Consider the following 21,932-nt stretch of genomic DNA (forward strand, 5'->3'; position numbering starts at 1 on the left):
AAGTTCATTCTCCAAAACAGTATATTATTAACACTCTGAACCTCATCTTTGGTTGGTTCCTTTATTCCTGTTTCTTCACACAATGTAATGACAGGATATGTCAAACTGTCAAATAAATGTGTATTGTAGCAGACTATATGCTACAAACATGTGGAGGTAATTTCCCCTTGTTTTTTATTTGTAAAGCTTAGTTATAGCTTCCTAAAAGTCAACCATGTTATCCATGTCTCCTAGCAACAATGAAACTCTCTGACTTCACTATACAGTATATTTGTAGTCTATATGTAATTAAATACAGAAGCTTTGCATTAACCATGTTCCACTTGAAGTCCATTTTGTGTATTTAATAAGAGCAAAGTAATATGGTTTGTTTAGTCATCCCTATGACTTTCTGCCTCAGACCGACATGATGTTCTATGCAAGAGTCCCAGATAAACATCCTTTTATCTCCCTGCCTCCCTCCCATGTCGCATCTACACACAGTTTCAGCACACCAAGCTAACAGTCTACACTCAGGATTAATGATCTCAGCATGTGGTTTATGTATGTGTGTGTCTGTGCGATAGTGGTTCCATGTTTATTATTCATAGTGGAGAAGCACATAAAAAAGAAGCGACTTAAAAATGAAAAAATAAATACATTTTATAGTCTTTGTCCTTGGTTTACCTCCGTAAAAATGTCAGCAGACCAACAGTAAACTTGCTACACCAAACGATGCATTTCCCTGCTAACTTAATGTACAAACACAAATCAACTCATGGATAAAAACAGGTTTTATCACTGTTCCTTGCACTTTGAGATCTTTAACACACTGATACACAGTCACCCTGAGTCTCCTGTGCTTAAACCCCAGCTGCCCACAATGAGAGGTGTGGACACGGCTAATGAGATTTAAACAGAAAGAGAAGAAATGTGAGAGAAACCATAGCCTCCTCCATTTCCAACCAAAGACAATTTGACAGGTCCCGCCACCCTCGTCTTCAGCTCTTTCTGTGACACTCTTTAACTCTCCATGACTCCTTTCCTATCTATTTTTCTATTTTCGTATCCTGTTGCATATTTCCGCCTACATTTTCAGACTTACTTCAATTTCATTCTCTACTGCCTGCTCCTGTTCCACCTTCTCTATATCTTCATCTGAACAAGAATGATGATCACACCTGCCTTATTTTACACACTATTTTTCTTCTTTCTCCTCCTTAAAAGCAAGCCATTCCTGTTTTCTTTTCTGTCACTCCCTAAGAGTATCAGGGGAATCATGATTTGTCCTAACCTCTTCTGCAATGATGAATGCATTAGAAGTATAAGGTAGGACTAGTACGTGCCTACAAATGTGTACTTAGTCAGACTGAGCAAAATTCTGGGAAAAGAACTGAATTTACTGTGTAAAGATGGTAATGCAAGATGAAAAAGAAAGTGAACCCCTCACATCAAAGAGACCAGGTATAATCCGCTTTCCCATTATTAAAAAAAAGCACTCTAAGAGCACAGGGGCTGAATTAGAGGAATACTGAAATGGCTCTTTCCTCTGTGCATTGGTGTTGTTTATAACTACGGTTCGAATGATCGTCTATGTGGGGATGAGGATCTTGACATAGTCACTGCCTGCTGGATGCGAGTAATCATTTTTGCTCTGCTTTGTTGCTTTGGGGCACATCTTTACTAAACTAATGCAGGAAGATTTAAAAACGCTTTCACATGTCAAAGGTTTTTTTTTTATCCACACTGGTGTTTTTAATGCTTTTCTTAAACCTTGCCACCCAGATGGAAATCAAAACTACAGATTTATTCCAATTTTGACCCTTCGGCTGTATCATATGAAAAGAATATAATATGGTTGAAAAGAAGCTTTCAGCCATATGAGATGTTTTTATTCAAAGGGAAATACGGCTGAAGAAAAAAAGTGCTTCACTGAGTCAGGAATACAACTCAGAAATGTCAGAGCTCATAAATAAGTTTCCTTTTATTCAGCTTAAGCATCCAGTTTGATCTGCTTTGAGTGGTCAAATACAAGACAAAAAGGAAAATAATTAAACATACTATTTTAAAATCTCACTGCCATTGAATATGGCATTATTGGATAATAAATTTAAGTAATGTTGTTGGTTGGATGGCGTATTATTTTTCCACTGGTATTTTGTGCAACTTTTCTGTTCTGCTTTTTCCCCCCAAATCACTAATTTTGACACCAATGTCAGTGAACTCACACTGCAGATGGATGAAACTGAGTGAGATTAAGATTTATGGCATGGTCTCACATGCGCCATCTGCCCCCGTGTGACAGCATCTGGGTGGGACGGTTTCTGAATTCGGTGCTGATGACACTACTCCTTCAAGTGTTACAGAATCTCACTTCACAAAAAAAAAAATACTCTTAGAGAGATTAAAGTTCACCCATTTTTGTAAGGGTGGTAAATATATTTTACTGCAGAATGCTGCAAACTTGTATTGTAGGTTTTGAATGCTGAAGTATATTGAATGAATGACTTTAATGTCATAAAAAATGCCTACTAATGCAATTTATCTAGGTGTGGCTGAGTAGCATTCACACTATTAGAAGATTTCACAGAGGTTTTTTTAAACCATCCAAACAGAATGTACCCAACTTTTCCAAGAATAAAAATCCAGCCTAGAAATGTTGGCACTCTAGCAGGGCACTCAGTGGATCCTTTTTAAAGCTGACGTCCTCACCTTCAAATGCCACGTTGTGAATCTTTGGCTTAGTCAGATTAGAGGCAGCTGTAAATAAGCGACAACGGAGCTATAGCCAGAAACAAGCCAACAGCAAAGCACACCCTGGCAGGGGCCGCTTCGTACCTCTGGATGACTTCTGCAGAATCCTGCTCCCTCTCTCTCCTTTTTCTCTGCACAAATCCCCGGAAAGCCCTGCCGGGACGTGGCACAGTATTAAAGGGATGAGAGAGCGAGAATGCTGGCATAGCGAGGGGTAGGACAGTGCAGGGGGGCGGATGCCAGGGCTTTTAGCTGCAGGGTTTATTTGGCTGCAAACGGGAAGCTGTTGTTGGTAGGCAGCAGCTAGCTTTGAGTATAAAGACCAGAGAGTCAAATCACATCACTGTTCAAATCTTATTTTCTATTCACCCCTGCAACAAATGTGCCAGTCTGCATGTAGTATATCCATCTGTGACGCTGGTCTGGTGACCTCATCTGGCTTTTCAGAAGTGCATTATGAGATTCAGTTGTTTTCTTGTTTTTTTCAGAATTTTTCGATTCCTACTATTTTGCCAGAATCAGTCACGGATACTTGATGTGTATCCTTATGTGCAGTTTAAAATTATCTTGGGATTTGAGTATAATTCTGCCACTGGAGGCCTTTGGGCTCAAGTAGCAGCTCAATTGTTATGTCGTTAATACTTCATATTCACAGTCAGGTGTCTCTTTTAAAAAAAATGTGTTTATCTTAACGCTGTAATCAACAAACAAGAGGTTGACAGCAAAGACAGTTATGTTGTTGTGAAAGTCCTTTCAAATCAAAACTTTTCAAATAGTTCTAGCAGAAAGTGTGTATGTGCCAAAGCACAAACATGGTGTGAAATTCATCACTGTTGATGTGTGATTATGTCTTTAACACACTTATCGTTCTTAAGATGTAGCCCAACAATCCTCTGAAGCTGATTAACATTTATCCATGGCAGAGCCAGAGCTAGAGATAGAGCAACTCTAACCATGTTACATTTAATTGACCGACTCTGGGTACATAGTGGAAAGTAGCTTGTAAAATCCACCAAAGAACAAAATGTTCTTTTAAAGGTCAAGCCTGCCATTGTTCTTATTTTTTAGTACAGGCAACAAATCATATAAAGACCAAAACCAACAATGCATTAGTCAGCCTGTCAATACTTTCTGACTCCCATGCCAGTCTGTGGCTCTCAGCCGCAAGCCAAGTTGTACAAGTTGGCATACCTCTTGAATAAAATAAAGGATTTTGTAGTTTTAAGCAAACGTTACTCTAACAGTAGTAAATACTGGTACAAACGGTAACAGGATGGCTTGTTACAGCTAACTATAAATTAGCTACACTACGCATGTTCAACAAAACAGCTCAGGAGGGGAGGTCAGTGGTTCGAGCAACAAGAGATTAGATTGTTCCACATACAAAGAACTTGAAAGCATTGGAAAGCAGCTTGGGTTAGTTAGGTTTAGTAAGGTTAGATGTGTTTGAAGCAGGGGTTGTGCATTATGAAATGTGAAGAACTGGCCTTGGCTTATACATGGCAATCTACACTATTCCTCTATCATTTATCAGATTGCTCAACCTTCTTTTTGTGCTCGCCAATAAAAACCTTTCAAGCCTAACTTGTTCTTCTAAGTAGACTCTCATGCTATTTGTTTTTAGGGTGAAATTAAAAAAACAAGACTTTATTAGAGCAGATATACGATTTCATCAACACACACTATACACTATACTCAGAGTTTGTCTGATAAACAGTCCAAGTGTTGTTTAATGCTATGTTTCTGTCTGGCTCTTTTTACTTTGTCAGTTCATTTAGTCCATTAAAAAGTGTGACAGTGATCTAAATAATAAGACCATTACTGTTCAAAACTACCTAATGCACACAAAGGGGCTTTTGCACAGTACTGACTTTGTCATTATTCCTATTTTAATTCTTATGATACTTATTATTTGTTCATGATCACTCTGTGACACCAAAGAACATAAATATACACATCATCAATATTTAAGTGCAGCATAAACTAATGCATCATGGCTATTTTCTGTCAGTTTTTGTAACTTTTTGTTTACTCCTCCAATATATCAGTGTGAACAGGAACCAGACCAGAACCAAAACGCAACAAATCATAACTCCTATAGAGTAGTTTTACGAGAAGGCACTTTGGATCACATGTTAGCACTATAAATACTTGTTCATCTCAAATCTCTCCAGAGCCAATTACCACAGTCAGTTCCAAAAACGCCTAAAGTCAGCCAGCACAAATTTTGTGATAATTGGAGATGGCTGTGGAGAAGGATTACGGCACTAACAGGAGTGCCACCAAAGTCGTATATGGCCAAACTCTTATCTATCGATGTGCTAGTGAGGACGGGTGTGTGTGTTGACCTGACAGAACGGCTGGATAGATGTGAGGGTTGCGGTCAGCCAACTCACAGACGGACATTTTCCTGACTTGAGCTTGCCAGAATAACTCACCCTCAGCCGACTACACTGGACGTTATGCCTACTATCCTGAATGACTCAATTTCCCCCCTTCTTAAAAAAAGGACTACATTATTTTTCGCTGACTTGGCTTCTACCTCACAATCCATAACTGTATATCAGAAAACGATTGATATTTCTTGAAAAACTATTTTTAGTAACTCAAAAAAGCTCCACCCATTCCCTGGTTCTATCCTGTAATGCTCAGTTTGTTTTCAATCACCCAGCCCAACGATCAAGGTTAAATGGTAGACATCGAAGTTAAGGAACAGCAGTTAAGTACAAAAGGTAAGCAAGCTACATGTAAGTAAAATAGGATGCAAGTGGGGAAATATACTCACGATATCCTGTTTGGTTGTCACATTGTTAATTAGCACGCAGGGAGAGAGGAGAGGGAGAAAAAACACAACACATTTCAGGCACCGGTGATTAATGAGGCCAAAAACAGCGAAGGCAAAAACTGTGAGGCTTAATGAGACAGTAAGTGTGTGTAAAAGTTGACCTTGCTGCTGGTCTAAGCTTATTTCAGTCAACGGATTCTGCCTTTGTGTTCAAGTTCTTTTTAACAGACTCACTCACTCATTCTCACTCACACACACGTCTTTTTTTAAAATTGACTATTTTAATATCATTTTTTTATTGAGGCCGTGCTAGCAACATGCCTAGATGTCAATGTGTTTCTTGGATGTATGGTCCATCACTTTGGACTAAAATATAATGATGTTTGTGATTTGTATATTGTATATTCTCATTTAGTGCCACCGTTAGGGCTTCCAATACCTTAATTTATTACTATACCTAGAAAAACTACTGTTAATAGCAAATATTAGCATGCTCAGAGGCTAAGATGGTGAACATGCTAAACAATCTCGCTAAACAGCCAAATGTGAGCAATGTCATTACAACCCCGTGAGCATCATGATAAGAAGCAGCTATGTTAGCATACGCAGACTCTTAGTCTTTTAACATGCTCAAGATACACTTATTAACTTAATTCTTTATTGACAAAAGTGTCAAAATATGAAATCTGAAAGATCCAGCAGTTTGGAAGTGATAATGAATTGTGTAATCCAAGCTGTCAAAACATCTTGATGAGCCTTTAAAACAAACCTTGCATGCAACTGCTTTACCTTGCATTAACTATTCAACCAAAATTGACTAAACAGTCACTGTGATGGATTGTTTTCCTAGAGCACGCTTTAAGGGTCTGCAAGCTGTTTTTATAGCTTACTGAAATGAAAATCAATGGCAGCCTGGAAGGAAAGAAATCAATCTAAAAACCTATGGCACTCTTTGGATAAGGGTGTGTGCTTTATGTAAAATGTGCAGTTTGAAGTTAATGGTCCGAAACATGCAAACACACCAGCCCGACCTTTCAAACAACATAAGTGTGATCGTGTGTCTTTTTGTGTACATGTGAGATTTATGTGTTTGCTTGAAGGTTGGACACTCACGCCTGCATGGTTGTTGTGGCAGTTTGAAAGCTGAACATGTTTTCCTTCGGGAACCAGTTAGTGTCCTCTGCAATTAGAGAGAAAAATATTCAATCCAGGGTTAAGTAAAGAAAATGAAAAATCTTTGTGCCATATTGGCTAACGTTGTAATAAATATATTTGATATATGGATGCACAAAACCAGCGACAGCACCAGCACTTCACAGCCCACCACTCCACAAATGGAGAGAGGGAGACACACAGAAGGAGACAGCAGAGGGGAGGGACGGGGAGACGAAGAGTCAGATAAACGGACCACCACGTCACATCCAACAACAAACCCTTGATCCCCCCCAGAGTGGAGAAGAAATAGATTTGAATGGAATACTAACTTACTTTCAACTGTTTTTCAAAGTAAAATTACGTAATAAATAAATAAAAAATAACTGCTAAGTGTCCTAGTTAAGTGCTTACTCAAGTATAGAATGTGATTTTCTATTTATTTCAACAGAAGTGATCCTGAAACTTTAAGAAGGCTAGAAATACAGTTAAACTCTTCAAATACTAGATTAATGGGAAAGGAAGTTTACTGGGTCCTTGCAATGAGGCAAGTCATAAAATTAATCAAATGCTATTTCCTCTCTGGTCCAATACCAAACCCTGCCAATCCCACCAATGGGGACTAAAAACATACCCTTACCCCCTCCCGCCCTCGTTTGGAATTCAGCGCCTCTCCTTTCCTCTGTGTCCTCCGCCCTCTCACCTCTCTCCAGCCCAGTCATCCGGTCCACACTCCACATCCGCTCTAGGCGTCGGTGCTGCTTGCCTGCCTCTCGGGATGTGCTCTCCAGGTCCAGGGACCCTTGGCTCCGCGAGGGGGCCCCGCTGCACGACTCGCAGGCCAACCCGCTGCACTCCCCATCCCCCTTTCCCCCCTCCCCCCATCCGCGGATGTTGTGAGCGCTGACAGAGGTCTGCAGCGGGGGTTGAGACAGGTGATGGTGGTGGCCGTGGTGGTGTGATCCATGATGGGAGTGGGTTCCAGTGACAGCTGGTTGCTGCTGGTTGCTACTGCTGCTTCCGCTCGCCCCGCTACTTCCCCCACTACTGGAGGTGGCATTGGTTCCAGAGAGGCCGTGGTGGTGGTGGTTTCCGTGGTGAGGGTCGTGATGGTTTCTGTGATGGTGGCTGTTGCCACGGCTGCTGCTGGCATGGTGGTACTGGGTTGGAGAAGATGTGGCGGAGGAAGGGGAAGTGGAAGCCTGGATCAGGCCACTTCTGGATGCCACCCCGCCACTCCCCGACTTCTCCTTCAGGACGTCCAGTTCTAGGCTTTCCTTGCTGCCCCGGCCGCTGCTCATCAGCATACCGCGCTGAGTGGTGATGGTGTACACGCGGGCAGGCTGCAGGGTGCACTCAACGCTCTTCTGCTGGTCTTCCTCCGCTGAGAAGCTGCGCTCAAGGGAAAGCTTTGATGCTTTGGTAGAGATGGTGATGGATGGTGGAGGTGGCTGGTGTAATCCCAGCGTTGGTTTCACCTGGCCGGACTCCCGGTTGTCCTCACAGCCCTTGGTGGTGTTGGAGCAGGGATGGAGGTGATTGTTGTTGTTCGGGCCAATCTTGTCACTTGGCGACTCCGGGTCGGGACCCACCAAGGTTTCACACAGTAGATGAGCTAGAATGACGAGGAAAAAACAAACATGAGTGTTAGAGAAAAAGAAATACTCAAAATATCATCTTTCTTCGGTTATCAGCTTTTGCAGTGATGATTGCAGCTTGGCATTTCAGCAGAGGGTGAGGTAGGAGAGCACAAAGGAATAGGCAGAGCAGCATAGAGGGATGGACAAATGGCAGGATGGCTGAGACGCTGACCTGATCCGTTTCGGTTTTCAGGGTGTGTGTGGGACAGGTACTCTCCAAATGCTCGGGCTGCTCTGTGGGGACACACACACATGACACACATAAAGACATTAATTCATGGGTGGAAAGGAGGGACGAGTTGAAAGAAGAGGAAATGGGAGGGTAGAGAGGAGAAAAGGGCAAGGGAATTGTAAATTATAAACCTAATTGCCTTCTTTGTAGGCTTTTGCCACCCACAGATTATAGATGCAGCTGTTTTATCTCCACACTTCAGGCAGCCTCAGACTGAAAGAGAGAACGTGTATGAGACAGCCGGATGAGATAAAGTGAACAATTGTTCAACTTAATTTCTCAGTATGACCTCAGTGGATGTAATTGCAGCAGGCAGACCATTTGTGTTTAGTTTTTTCTAGGTTCATAAAATGTACGTGTGTTTGTACCGTAAACACTGTATTTTCATGTCAACACAAACGCTTAACCTTGACAACAATTGAAGAAGATTGCTTGGGTACGAAATGAAAATAGATGCTTTGAGCTCTGTGACCACAGTACTGAATCTCATAATGATCTCATTTCTTCTCTTAGTGTCTCTTTTACTAGCACACAGAAATAGACAGACAACATTACGCTACAGACGCCCATTCAGCCACATTGAGCTAAAAATCCAATATCATAGAGGACTTCAGCTTTTAATAAAATAGCCCCGGGTCTTGCAATTGAATGACACTGACCTCCTAATGTTCCTCTGTGTGACAGGAGAGGAGAATGAGCCAAAGGAGACGGGGCAAAAGAGAGACGAATAACTCCCAATATGTGCTTTCAATGTCAATCTGGAACTGAGAGGATATGAAGAGCAGCAATAACTATTAGGAATAACGATTCAAGACCATAATTAGGAATGATTGAAGGGAGGAAAGGAAATGAGAAAATGTGAGAAACTCTAATACTGCTATAAATATCAGGTACTCCTATAGCGCTGTATGCAAACCGACTTCAAACACTAATAATCTATTACTTCAGGAAGACTGACGGATCAGTAATGAGTCAGCATATTTTGCTCCTTTTTGCAAACTTGGTTATGAAAAGCATAATGCCGCATTTGTTCAGTTCCTGAAAAATAAACTGATGTGTCCACAAATACAGCTGAGTTATCAAAGGAAAACATTTTACGTCCAGGAGAGCAGCCTGTTATCTTATTCAGCTAGTGTTAGAGGTGACTGTGCAGGAGAGGCTCCTGAATGAAGGGTAAACACTGGGTGAATGCCTCCCTCCTGGCAGCTCTGTCAATTATTAAAGCCTGTCCAACACAGCAGGCGCACACACAGTAAGAGCAGGAGCAAGGAAAACATACATTTTTTTAAACGTCACTATGATGCAACATCTTTCCTTCTCTCGTACACATTACATTGCAACCTTGCAGCAAAAATATATTAGATTCTATAGAAGTCTATAAGGAAATTACCTTACTTGTCACTTGTTTAATTCTAGTAAGAATAGTTAAAGTAGTTTTTGGTCTCAATTGCCTGTTTCAAGTGTTTTTTAATACAGCAGTATGTATATTTAGTAGCAGGGTATGCATTAGCTCTATAAAAACAACATTACAAATAAGCATGTTTTTGCTAGGCAAAATTGGCATCCCAAATCATATCACAGTTAAAATGATTTACGCATGCACCTTACTAACAAAGCTGGCCAACTAATGCTAGCATTAGTTGCTTATGATACATGATTCACTTGCTCCTCTCCTGCGTCACCCTCTCTTCCAAATATGGCCACTTTCTGGCTCCAAAAAAACAAGAGGGTGAAGACCAAAACCAAACTCAAGGTTTCCAATCCATAGTCCTGAAACCAATGTGTGATGTCGCAGTGACAACCACAGATCACAGTCTAATATCTTAAAGTTACTGTGTGTGTGAGACTGTCTCACTATTCAAATGCAGAAAAAGAAGAAAGAACAAAACAAATGAAAGAGACAAAATATTTGTGTCTTTGTCTGTATGCTTGTGATCTGGCAAGCAACAAGTCCCGTTGAGGACTGTCATGAAACATGTTTTCCTCACTCTAATCAGCAGGTGTTCCTCTGCAGCTCTGAGACATTTTTATTTTGCCCCGCTGTTTCATTATTCAACAGGCTGGGCACTCTGATCAGAATCAGAAAACAATGGTGCAAGAGACTTGTATCATCCATTATACATGAGTGGAAACGGATATAGAATATTTGACTCTCAATCAATCCATTAAATAAACCCTCTCCCCCTGCTGTCTTATATCACTGTTTGCACCCACTTCAAAAATGACATGTGATCACATCGGGGACACAGGTGCAGTGGGCGGCAGGGGATAGATACCCTGTGCACATGTGAAAAATGAAGGAGGAGAAGTTGTAGACGGAGAAGAAGAGGAAAAAAGCCTGGCAGTCAGATATGAAATTCGTCCCGCATGCTCTCAGACATGTGACAGTTTGGGGAGAGACACGAGTTAGGGAGGGGAGTTTCTGAGTAGAGACAGGATTACAGCAGAGACGAAGAGGCGTGTGTAGTGAAAAATGGGGGCATATTAAAAATTAAAGGGGGAATAAACTAGAGAAAACTGAGGCAGACAGAGAGCACAGTCTGGACAACAGAAAAGCAAGACAAGCTCCTCAGGACACCTCTCAGAAAATCAAGTCAACCCTAAAATCCTTTGTCATTTGGCCTCCTAAGGGGTCTCTACGGGCCTATTTGGTACATCTGCGGTCATGATACATGTGTCAAAAACAGGAGTGGGTGAAGCTGAATGGAGATCAGTTTAGATATTCTGACAGTGATGGAGGAGACTGGTTGTATGACAGTTAACCTTAAAGGTAAAATAGAGATGTGTTTCCCAGCCCTGCATATCATCACGTTTCCATGTATTTTAAAACATGATGAATATTAACTTGAAGACATTTCATGAAATCTTATAACTGTAATGTTTTCAAAACCGCTCCATGTTGGTATGTTTATGAGCTTATTGGAAAATGGGAATTGTTAACCAACAGTGTAAGTTTTTTGCCAACAGTGTAGTGATTGTTTTTCTGAGTCTCTCTGCCATCAGACATTAATACCTATGTCTTGTTCACATTTGTACAGATGCCCATACCTCCTATACACGTGTGTGCCTTGTACCAGTTTTATTTTTAAAACAGGGTGTTAAACACGGTTTTCTGTATGCATTTCATGTAAAATGTTATAGTGCTGTGTTTCACATGATGACAACATTTTATATAATTCTTTTCATCAATGGTTGCTTTGTTTTTTTCTCACATGAATGAAAGCAGGATATATACTGAAAGCTTTCTGCAATGCTTTTAAGCTGCCAACTCGGCTGTCACAGCGTCCATCACAACAGAGAGTTTTTGGAAACCACTCTCCCACTCTCAAGTCCCCAAATGAAATGACAAAATACCTTGTGTGTGTTATTGCACTCTGAAATGACTTAAACCAAGTGGGAAAACATCATGGTCTGGGTTCAGATTTTAATTTTGCTGAGGTTAGAGGGCAGTTGTCATGGTAGCAATAATAATTATATTGTTAAGGTCTGTCAGCAGTCGTGGTTGACCGTCTCTTTGTACAGAAACGAATAGTGTGTTCAAGTCTTGATATCTTTCGTATGTAAGCTTTGATTCTCACAAGATCATTTCAAAAGACTTTCCTTCTTTCATTAATGTTCCCTGAAGCAAGGCTATGTCCCTGGCGTTGGGTCATTTGCTGATATGTAAGAGAGTGCTCTTATCTCTCCGTGGAAGATAGTCTTCAACCACAATGCCAAGCAACAATGATGCTAATGATGCCAATTTCTTGGACAGAGCAACTCTCCAAGGATGTAACTGAACGTCTGTTATAGAAACTAGTTGTGGGTGCAATCTGAAGCTCCTGCAAAGTGAGCGAGTGAGAGTGAATATGAGCATATTTCTCCTCTTGTCTGGGTCTACAGTTCAGCACATACTGGAGTGTTCTTAGCATTTCAAGGGCTGAATGAGTCAGACACAATTACACACACTCTACTCCTCCTTAAACACTTTCTGCCACAAACTCCACGAACCACCTCGCAGTTGCATAGAAAAGATCCAAGAAGGTTCACCTCAGCATCTCTTTTGATGGATTTCATTGATCTAGACAGAACAATGCATAATTTACTTGACAGATGGGAACATTACAAAACTGTAAACATACTTTATCTTCAGCCAAGTGTGTGCTTATAAATGCACATGGTGAAACACTCCTCGTCACTTATCCAGTGCTACTTTTTTCTCTTCTTCTTTGCTGTCTTTCTTAAATTGTCCTGTTTTTAAACTTATTTTTACAATGTAAGTGCTCACTCCTCAACCTTATGCCCTTTGCTGCAACAGGTCTAAAGGTATCAAACTACCCACCCACATTTGGATCCGCCAGGCCAGAAAAATGGTTGTTTAGTAAAAATCACGGGACTTTGTCTTCCAAGTGGGGGCAAATTGAAATAAACGTAGTGTCCAAATTGTATATAAAGTCAATGCAACTTAATATAAAATGTAAGAAGTTTGATTAAGATAATTTAATTATAGAACCTAACTTAACCCTTTTTATACTATGAGGTTAGAATGCAGTACTTTTATGCATCATTACATTTCAGTTGTAATATTTGACGAACAAATAATCTCTATGGCTGCTAAAGAGATCCTGAGGATGCAGTTAGTCTGAGATTAAGATACTGACATACAGGTGCTTAGAGTGGCACATTCTATAATGTTGTTGTCGATTCTCATGCTGTTTTACGCTGTGACCATATATCTTTAGAGGACATGCAGCTTGAGGCTGAAAACAGGCTATTACTCCCCGTTGTAGTATTCCCACTGGTGTGAATATCATCAGAGGGGTTGTCTCCCCAGGCATCTCTCCACTGTAAACAATGGGCTGCCAAGCAAAGAGATTCCTCACTCTTAATGCTCCATAATCGAATCCCCCTCTCAGATGGTCTTAATTGAATTGGGTTTCCTTCAAAGAAACAGACACACACACACACACACACACACACACACACACACACACACACACACACACACACACACACACACACACACACACACACACACACACACACACACACACACACACACACACACACACACACAAATGCACAGCGGGTGATGAGAACCTGTTGAGAGGCATGCTGCGTGTGCTGAGGACCGAGGGGGCTTGGAAATGTTAATTGCAAGTCTTGAAAGTGTGGGGCATTATGGGACATGTGTTAATGAAGCACCTGTTTGGGGAACTGATTAAAATGTCAGTACACTAGTGGTTCACGTAACCATGTACTGTAGAGCGCTGATTTATACACTCACTAACAGAAAGCACTTTCATGTTTCCCTGCAGAAGTCTGCGCATATTTATCTAATCAATGCTTGACATCGTTTTATCAACAAACAAAAAAAGATAGGGCTTTTTAAAAGTTGAATGTAAATGTAAATTGGGCCTGATTCAGTTCGACCTGCAAATTAAACATTATTCTTCACTCTTAAACTACGTTATAGCTTTTTCTTTCCTTTTTACCAAAGCATTAGGTCTTTATTTCAAAAAGCCGTGCTGATGTGTACCAACAGTATATGAAAGTGCTTAGTAAAGAGTCATTTTTTGACATACCTTTCAGCTTGCGCGGTAATTGTTTGTATGAAGAATACATTTAAGATAAAACCAATATAGATGATAGCAGACCGATCATTCTTCAAAATTGCATTAATAACATCTGCCTCAGTCTATTAATTGCAAATTATAACACTGCCCATATAACCGAAAATCTAAAATACAGTATTTTAAATACAAAGCTGAACTCAAACGCACCTTAGGGCAAGAATTTAGCGAAGAATGACCATATTCTCAGAATTCAAGAAGACACTCGGTCTGCCTTTTGTTCAGCTTGTTATTTCAAAAAACTATTACATAACAACCCTTGACCCCCGTGAAGAGAGGGACTGAAGGTCTACACAACAAAGAATACCACCTGTCGACCTCCATGAACAAACTAATTAAACTAATAAGACACAACATTTAATTTCCATCCCTCCATACAAACAATCCTTTCATCTTTTGCGCCATCTTTCACACCCCCACAGCCCTGTGAACGCTGTTGTCCGACACCCTACACCCGGACCGTAGACCAGCCTTTCGTCTCCGTCTTATAGGAAGATCAAAGCATTTGCTTTTGCACTCAATATCGCAGAATTCTGGTATGCAAATTGGAGGTAATCTCATACCGTCTCTCTTATTCCCCCCCTCGCTCTCAGTCACTCGCACTTCTCACGAGCTGCTGGAGGGGAGAGTGTGACCTGTTTCATAACCAGCAATCCATAAACATGCAGGAGATGACAGACGAACACAACCAGAAGCTAGAGGCTCTTTAGCGCTTTGTTTGTATTGCCTGTCTATCAATGCTGCCATTCCCTACTGTGCGATTTTCACTAACTAATCCTCATACCTTAATGACAAAATGGCTCATCTGTAAGTGCTCTCCTAAATGACTCCTCTTATGAGCTTTTTACGATCTGGCACACCTATTGGCAGGACTAATACGTTCTCGATGTGCAATAAAGCTCAAGGGACTGCAATGTCGGGTCTGTCCACTACTTTGGTCCAGACTTGAGTATCTCAACAGCCATTGGATGGATTACCGTGATATGTGGTGTATCCATTAACAGTCCCCACAGGATGTAGCCTACTGACTTTGGTGAGTGCCTGATTTACCTTTGGTGCCAACAGCAGGTTGACATTTTCAATTTTGGTGCCATGTCTTGACAACTTTGGGGCAGATTGCCATGACATTTGGAACAGATATCAATGCTTCTTAGAGGGTAAATCCTATTGAGTGTCATGATTCCCTGACATTGCCTATAGCGCAACCAGCAAGTGTTGAGTTGTTGTTACGGTATTGTTGTTATGTTTTGGGGACTAGAATTTCATGCTTTCAAGAATACCATATTTGAGTTAATATTGTATATCACGATTTGACAGCCTTTATTTGCAGAGCCACAAGAGTTCGCCATTTAGAAAAACATACAGTGAATATGACTTATTTACAGAATTTTAAATAAACACATTTACCTTCTTCACAATGTGCAGTGCACTGGTTCACACACAACTGAAGTGCGGCTAACTCAGTCCATGCCATGACGTCCATAAACAGGTCAGCTCGTTCATTAAATGTTTCATGAGCTTCTCACAGACTTAGCTTTATGCAAGAGAAACAGATTACAAAAGCTGTTGAATGATAAATGAGTTTATGTTCTGTGTAGGTTAATGTGCCGTATGTGGTTGTGTTTGTTTTAGTCTTATACCTTCAGAGTGAGGGCCTTTCCTTAGAGATTAGAGCTTGGGTTTACAATTAAGGTTAGAGTAGGGATTGTTTGAAGAAAATAGGTCATAGTGTTAGGTATTGAATATAGATCACAAAAGGTTAAAGTTATGCATGTTGTACTTAAGGAAAGCATTGAGTTTCTAAAGTCAGTGGAGCGTTCTCCATGAGCAAAAGGAGTGGTGGTTATGTGTGTTTTTTAGAGAAGTTATGTAGAGATGTGTTTGCAAAGGATGATGACTCAGACTTTTATACACATACGCCTGCTGTCATTTTCCTTAAGGATTCTGATGCACAGAAACATGTTGGCGTATATCTTTGTTTGTACAGTATGTAAAAATGAGAAGGAAAGAAAGACAAACAGCCTCTTCAGGAGGTTGTACAGGCAGTTTAGCTGTAACAAGTGATTATCTTCATAATGAATCCATTAATCATTTGGTCTATTAGATGTCAGAAGATATTGAAAAATGTCCATCCCATTTCTAATCCAAGGTGATGGCTTAAATGATTATGTTTCTAAATCCAGGACAGAAAGATATTACATTTCATACATTTTGATGATATAAAACAGACAATACTTGACCTCTTTTGTTTTCCTTCTATATATGCATAAAAAATGACTTGAAATGGAATTAATTGAAACATTTCTTTATTCTGCGTGATTAACTTATCCAGTAGCCGACTAATCATTAAAGCACAAACTGGCAGTGTGCGTATGTGTGCAGGTGTGTTTGTAAGTAAGAGAGAGGCAAGAGGGAAAGCCTTTTTTGTACGTGACACCCATGTCAATTCCCACCTCGTCTCACTATTGATGCGTGCATGTGCACCTGGCCTCACCTATCTCACAATTCCCAGTGTGCAGGAAGAAAAAGCTATATGGAAGACTGACAGTACACAGAGGCTCATATTAACCTGACCAACCTGCTATAATCTAAGTCATTTCACAGACCTAAATGTCTACTTCCCTCACCAGTTGCAATCAAATAGCTGTAAACAGACCTTTCACAGCCTTACTGATTTTAAGATGAGCTCTATGTCTCTAATTATTAAGCAGATACAGTAATTCCAGCAGTCTCTATGTTTCACACTGTTGTGCTCTCAGCTGCTTCGTCCAAAGTTTATTCTGGCACAGTACAGAATGAGCACAAAATGTACAGAATGTGTGGAAATGAACCACATCCTTCAAAATGGAATAGAAAAACAGATTGTGTCTCAGAGGCAAAATCCTTTGATTTAAACATACACAGCAACATAAGTGGCTGTATTGGGGGTAAAGAAAGCCCACATATCTGGCATTGCAGATGAAGGTCTAGCACTTAAAATCTGCTGACAGTATTAGGAGTTCAACCTGCCCTTCAGATAGAATGGGGAAAAGAAGTAAGCATGTGTTGATGAAATGGAGAGAGCTGTGAGTGCACATGTGGCTATATGTTTGTGTGTGAGGTTGAGAGATGCAGAGTAAACCCGTCTTGAATGCTTACTTCCTCATTCAGGAGGTTGCTTGCAGTTGAAAGGCTGATGAATTTTGGATGTGCTTCAGCTGCATTTCCCATCTACGGGAGGCGAGGTTCAGTCTGCCATTAACTCTGAAATAATTAAACTCTGAATTTTGTGTGAACAAGAGAGGGGTTGTGTATAACCCACAAATGTATGTATTTGAGTGTGTGTGCCTGTGAAAGGGATCAACCTTGTGATGCCAGTTAAAATGAAACGCCCCCCCCCCCCCCCCCACACACACACACACACACACAGGATACCTGGCCAGGGCCCCCTCTATTCACTTGCCATTCTGTATGAGCATCACATTCTCATCTCAATGTGGCACACACACTCACACTGCAATGCACTCAAGCAAGGCACGTATACGGGCTGTGCAATGTTAGGGAAGACACACTGAGAGAATGACGTAATAGCACATCAGCCCACATCTGTGGACATCGGAGTCTGCACAAGTCAAGGTCATTGATTGATTGAATTAAAGTCACACAGCGAGGCCTGCAGCGAGGCCACCGTCGAGACGCAGAACAACTACATTTGTATTCTGATCTCATTCAAGATCACAGCTCTCTGTCTGCACTTCATGTGTGGACACATGAACAGCCACACGTGCTTTTTGGGCAAACTGCAGCTTCAGCTCACCTCAGCCATGCAGCCAGCACAGGATGGAGATTGTGCTAGAACAGCTGGATGCAAACCTAACAATTAATAATACAAAAATGACATACAGCCCCATACACTGAACGAGTGAGTCGTTAACAGCTGTTAACGGGCTGGACTCGTGCCAAACAGTCTGAGTCCCATGCTATTTCCAGGCTGAATTCATTAACAGCCGCTTACCAGAGCTGCCCTCAGTGACCGGTCCAATAACTGACCACGATAGGTGATCACTGAAAACGACCGGATCGATTCAGTGATTGATTAATTGGCGGCCGTATCATTTGCCCGGCGGGGTGTGAAGGCAGCAGCAGCCCCCTCGCTGCGCGCTGCGCTCGGGTCGATGCGGCCAGACATAAAGCCGTTTGTCTTTAAAACACCATTATCAAAAGGATGGCAGGCTATTTCTTTTCACGGCAGAGGATAGTCTATTTTAGCTGAGAAAATGTATGAGGGTTACCGTGAGTCACAGCAGCCCTTGCTTTGCCTCTGCATGACTTTCATTACACAATGATGCTTCATTCACAACATCAGTAATAGCTCCTACGCGCCAGGGGCAAATATCCTCTTCCAGCTATATTTAATCCAGATAAAACAATCCTGTTAAATTATAGGGCAACCTTCTCTGTAGTTGGCTTCATCTGATCATCACAAGTGCAGTTTAGAGGGATGCATCTTTATTTTGAAGCTCACGTTTTCTCAGATGCACGCCCCGGGGCTAGACGGGACAGTCTGAGGACGTGCGAAAGCGCAAAGAACCTCTGCGCATTACAGAGAAGGGCTGGCTGTACCCGGGAAAGCGCAGTGGAAATTGAAATGTCACACATGGGTAACTTCGGTTGGGTTGCACCTGAAAGCTTAAATACATGCGAAGTCTCACTGAAGCTTCCATTAAACGTTTTCAAATGCAGAGAACTCCGGGTGTCACTCACCTAACTTTTGCTGCCACAGAAGAAATCGCATCGTTTCTTAAATTCTTCCTTTTGGACACGGCAGTTCCCATGCTGGCATGGAAACGACGCAGGCAGGAAAACAGTTCATTCCAAAGACAAGGAGGGAATGCGACAACGAAAACAATATAAAAACCGCAACAACAAAAATAATGAAAAAAAGTTGAAAATGGGAAATCCGGGAGCAGATATGTCTCGCACGCGTCTGCAGAGGAAATGATGCAGAAAAAGGAGGACTGCCAGACTTGCTCTCTCGGTGTTTCTCAGGATATGAGCACGTACGTGGGGTAGCTGCACAGCTGTCAGCGTGTGGCTGAAAATACACAGAGACCTCTCTCTTTCTCTCCCTCATTGATCTGAAAAGCCAATGGTAGGATGGGGGTGGTGGTGATATCACCATCATCATCATCATCATCATCATCACATAGGGGAGGGACACTGGTGCCATCCACATATAGGAACCTCTGCCTTTCATCTCATCCTTTTTTGGACCATTACGTATCTATTTGGTTATTGCCTAGTGTTATGTAAACGGTCATTTTGGTAAAAGCCTCTCACACACACACTTGTTCTCATCTCCAGCCAAGGACAGAGGGAGCACGAAGTTAAGGTGCTGCAGTGCTCGGTGAGCCTCACATCATATGGCATCAGAACAATAGCTTTAGACTGAGATTTTTTTTCTGCTTTAGAATATTTTTTTGCCAAGCCATTGTTATCAGTATTCAAAAGAGCGCAGGAGACTGACAGATCATAAAGGGCAGCTCCTCTGTAGAGCAGAATTACCCCGCAGCTGTGCAGAAGCACTCCTATGAGAGGTTTCCTTCTAGTCAGGGATCCACAATGCTCCAATGTTGCATTTAATTATGCAATTGTGATTGCAAAAGTTGCAATGACTTCTATCTTTTACTAAAGGCAGTTGCAAACACCTTAAGGTTTAGGTTTAGAAAAACTGTATCATTGAAAACCCTGTCATCATTATGCTCAATCAAATCAATTGATGCACACTGTATAAACACTTGCAGGATGTCCTTAGGCCTTTAGATCTCACATGAGGGTACAAAACTCTCCATTAAACACTTAAAATGACATAAATGAAACTGAAATAGCAGGCTGAAAGTCTTAATTTAACGTACAAATGTTTCCTCATTGTGAGGTCTAAAAAATGAAGGTTTTTTTTAAAGTTCAATTCCAAGCAGAGAGTTGGGTATGGTTGGGACTTTTTTAGATTGCACGATTTTTTGCGAAAAATGTAGGAGGTCATAGAGAGTATTATTGTATCTGTTGCTGCAGATGCTTTCATTTCTCCTTTTGTGTGCATGAAGAACAAAATATGAACGACAAACAAGCTTATATAAAAAAAATATATAGGATTTACAAAAACCAACACTATATGCAGACATTTTCGCTGTCAAACTGTGCGATACAACTTGATTTTCTTCCTTTTACTTAAAGAAATCAATGTTGGCATGATTTCCAGCGGTATAGAAAATGTGTTAGCTCGCACTGCTCAGAGATAATTAATCACGTGTCAATGATTGAAGATAATTAGTGGTTCACACACACAGACACACACACACACACACACACACACACACACACACACACACACACACACACACACACACACACACACACACACACACACACACACACACACACACACACATATATATTGGCACATGCGCACATCAACATACAGAAGCACAGGCACAAGACAGATCACCCAGTAACGCACGATTAGCCTTCAAACATCAAACCAGTCAGTCTTTCAATACACAGGTCATTTCATCAGCAGCTCCAGTGTGCAGGATGTCCTTGAGCTTTATATCGTTTAAAATGTGCTTGTCCTACACATGCACACAGTCACTCGTGCACAGACAAAAACACTCACACACATACTAAGACAAAAGGAATCGGAATCAATAAATAAAGCAAAGCACCAATGGGCTTTTGTGAGCTGCTGTAGGCCATTAAGCAGTAAATAATTCCAGGCAGCTCTGACGAGACTGAGGTGAGGGTGTGTGGATGGACTGTAGATGAGCAGGGGAGAAGGAGGGATGAATGAATTGAGGGAGGAAAGGATGGTGGAGCACATTTAAAGAGACAACAAAAATAAAAGGAGTAAGATGATGGAAAGAGGAGGGATGAATGGACAGCAGGGATCCGAAACAGAAAAGAGAGTAGAGTAGGGACAGCATGCAGGGGACTTACAGCGAGGTAGAGAGACAGCGGGATGAATGAAAGAGGCGATTCAGGTTTTTCATTCTAAAAAAGGAGTGCAGCATTCTCACAGCAACAAACAATGCAGCTGTGCTACAATGTGCTTTAAAGGGTTGAGGGTGCAACAAAGTAGATGAAAGGCAATGAAAATGGGAGGACAAGGAAGACATATGCAGCCATAAATCCACATCTGCCTAACATATTACTGTCTCCTCTGACCCTGACAAGCACTCAACAGATGATTGATTGCAAAACAGATCAATATTTGAGTTGCAGCAGCTACAACAGCAGCTAGCCAAGTGGCCGAGAGTCACTCGCACTGAGGGGACTGACTTTACATGCTCAATCAGATTCTCCTCAAATACTGATTTAGTTTCCCAATGAAAATTCAGTATTAATGAACATCAAACCCATTTCCACAAACCAAATTTCATTTTATATGTCAAGTAAAATGTAACCTGTTTAATGTGCAATTCACCCACTGATGGAATTCCAAACTTTTCTTTAAATAAAAATATACCAGTAAATCAATTTTGGGAAAGGCACTAATTGGTCAATCACATAAATGCAAGTTCACATTCCCAATGGGTTATTTTTAGCATAAACTTTCTATTGTAAAAGACAAAATAGTTGCTTCTTACGTGAGCTTTGTTTCATGAGGGCGTCAAAGCTTCAAATACCCTTAAATATTTGTAGAGAATATATGTCCCTTAACACCTCCGAAACTGTATTGGCAACAGCTAATAACCTTGGGTCGCTCCCGATTACAGGTTTTGGGGCATCGCTGTAGACTCTTA

General features: G+C 41.2%; 1 protein-coding gene across 1 annotated transcript in view; it reads right to left on the reverse strand.

Moving 5' to 3' along the window:
* Positions 1-19,215, reverse strand: part of nsmfa (NMDA receptor synaptonuclear signaling and neuronal migration factor a) — a 37,409-nt gene extending 18,194 nt beyond the window's left edge. The window contains 4 exon segments of the mRNA XM_063889039.1: positions 6,626-6,698; positions 7,374-8,285; positions 8,483-8,544; positions 18,898-19,215. Coding sequence (XP_063745109.1) covers positions 6,626-6,698; positions 7,374-8,285; positions 8,483-8,544; positions 18,898-18,968 — 1,118 coding nt within the window. The 5' untranslated portion in view covers positions 18,969-19,215.
* Positions 19,216-21,932: the final 2,717 nt, after the last annotated feature.

This window comes from Eleginops maclovinus, chromosome 8 (assembly GCF_036324505.1).
Source record: "Eleginops maclovinus isolate JMC-PN-2008 ecotype Puerto Natales chromosome 8, JC_Emac_rtc_rv5, whole genome shotgun sequence".
NCBI lineage: Eukaryota > Metazoa > Chordata > Actinopteri > Perciformes > Eleginopidae > Eleginops > Eleginops maclovinus.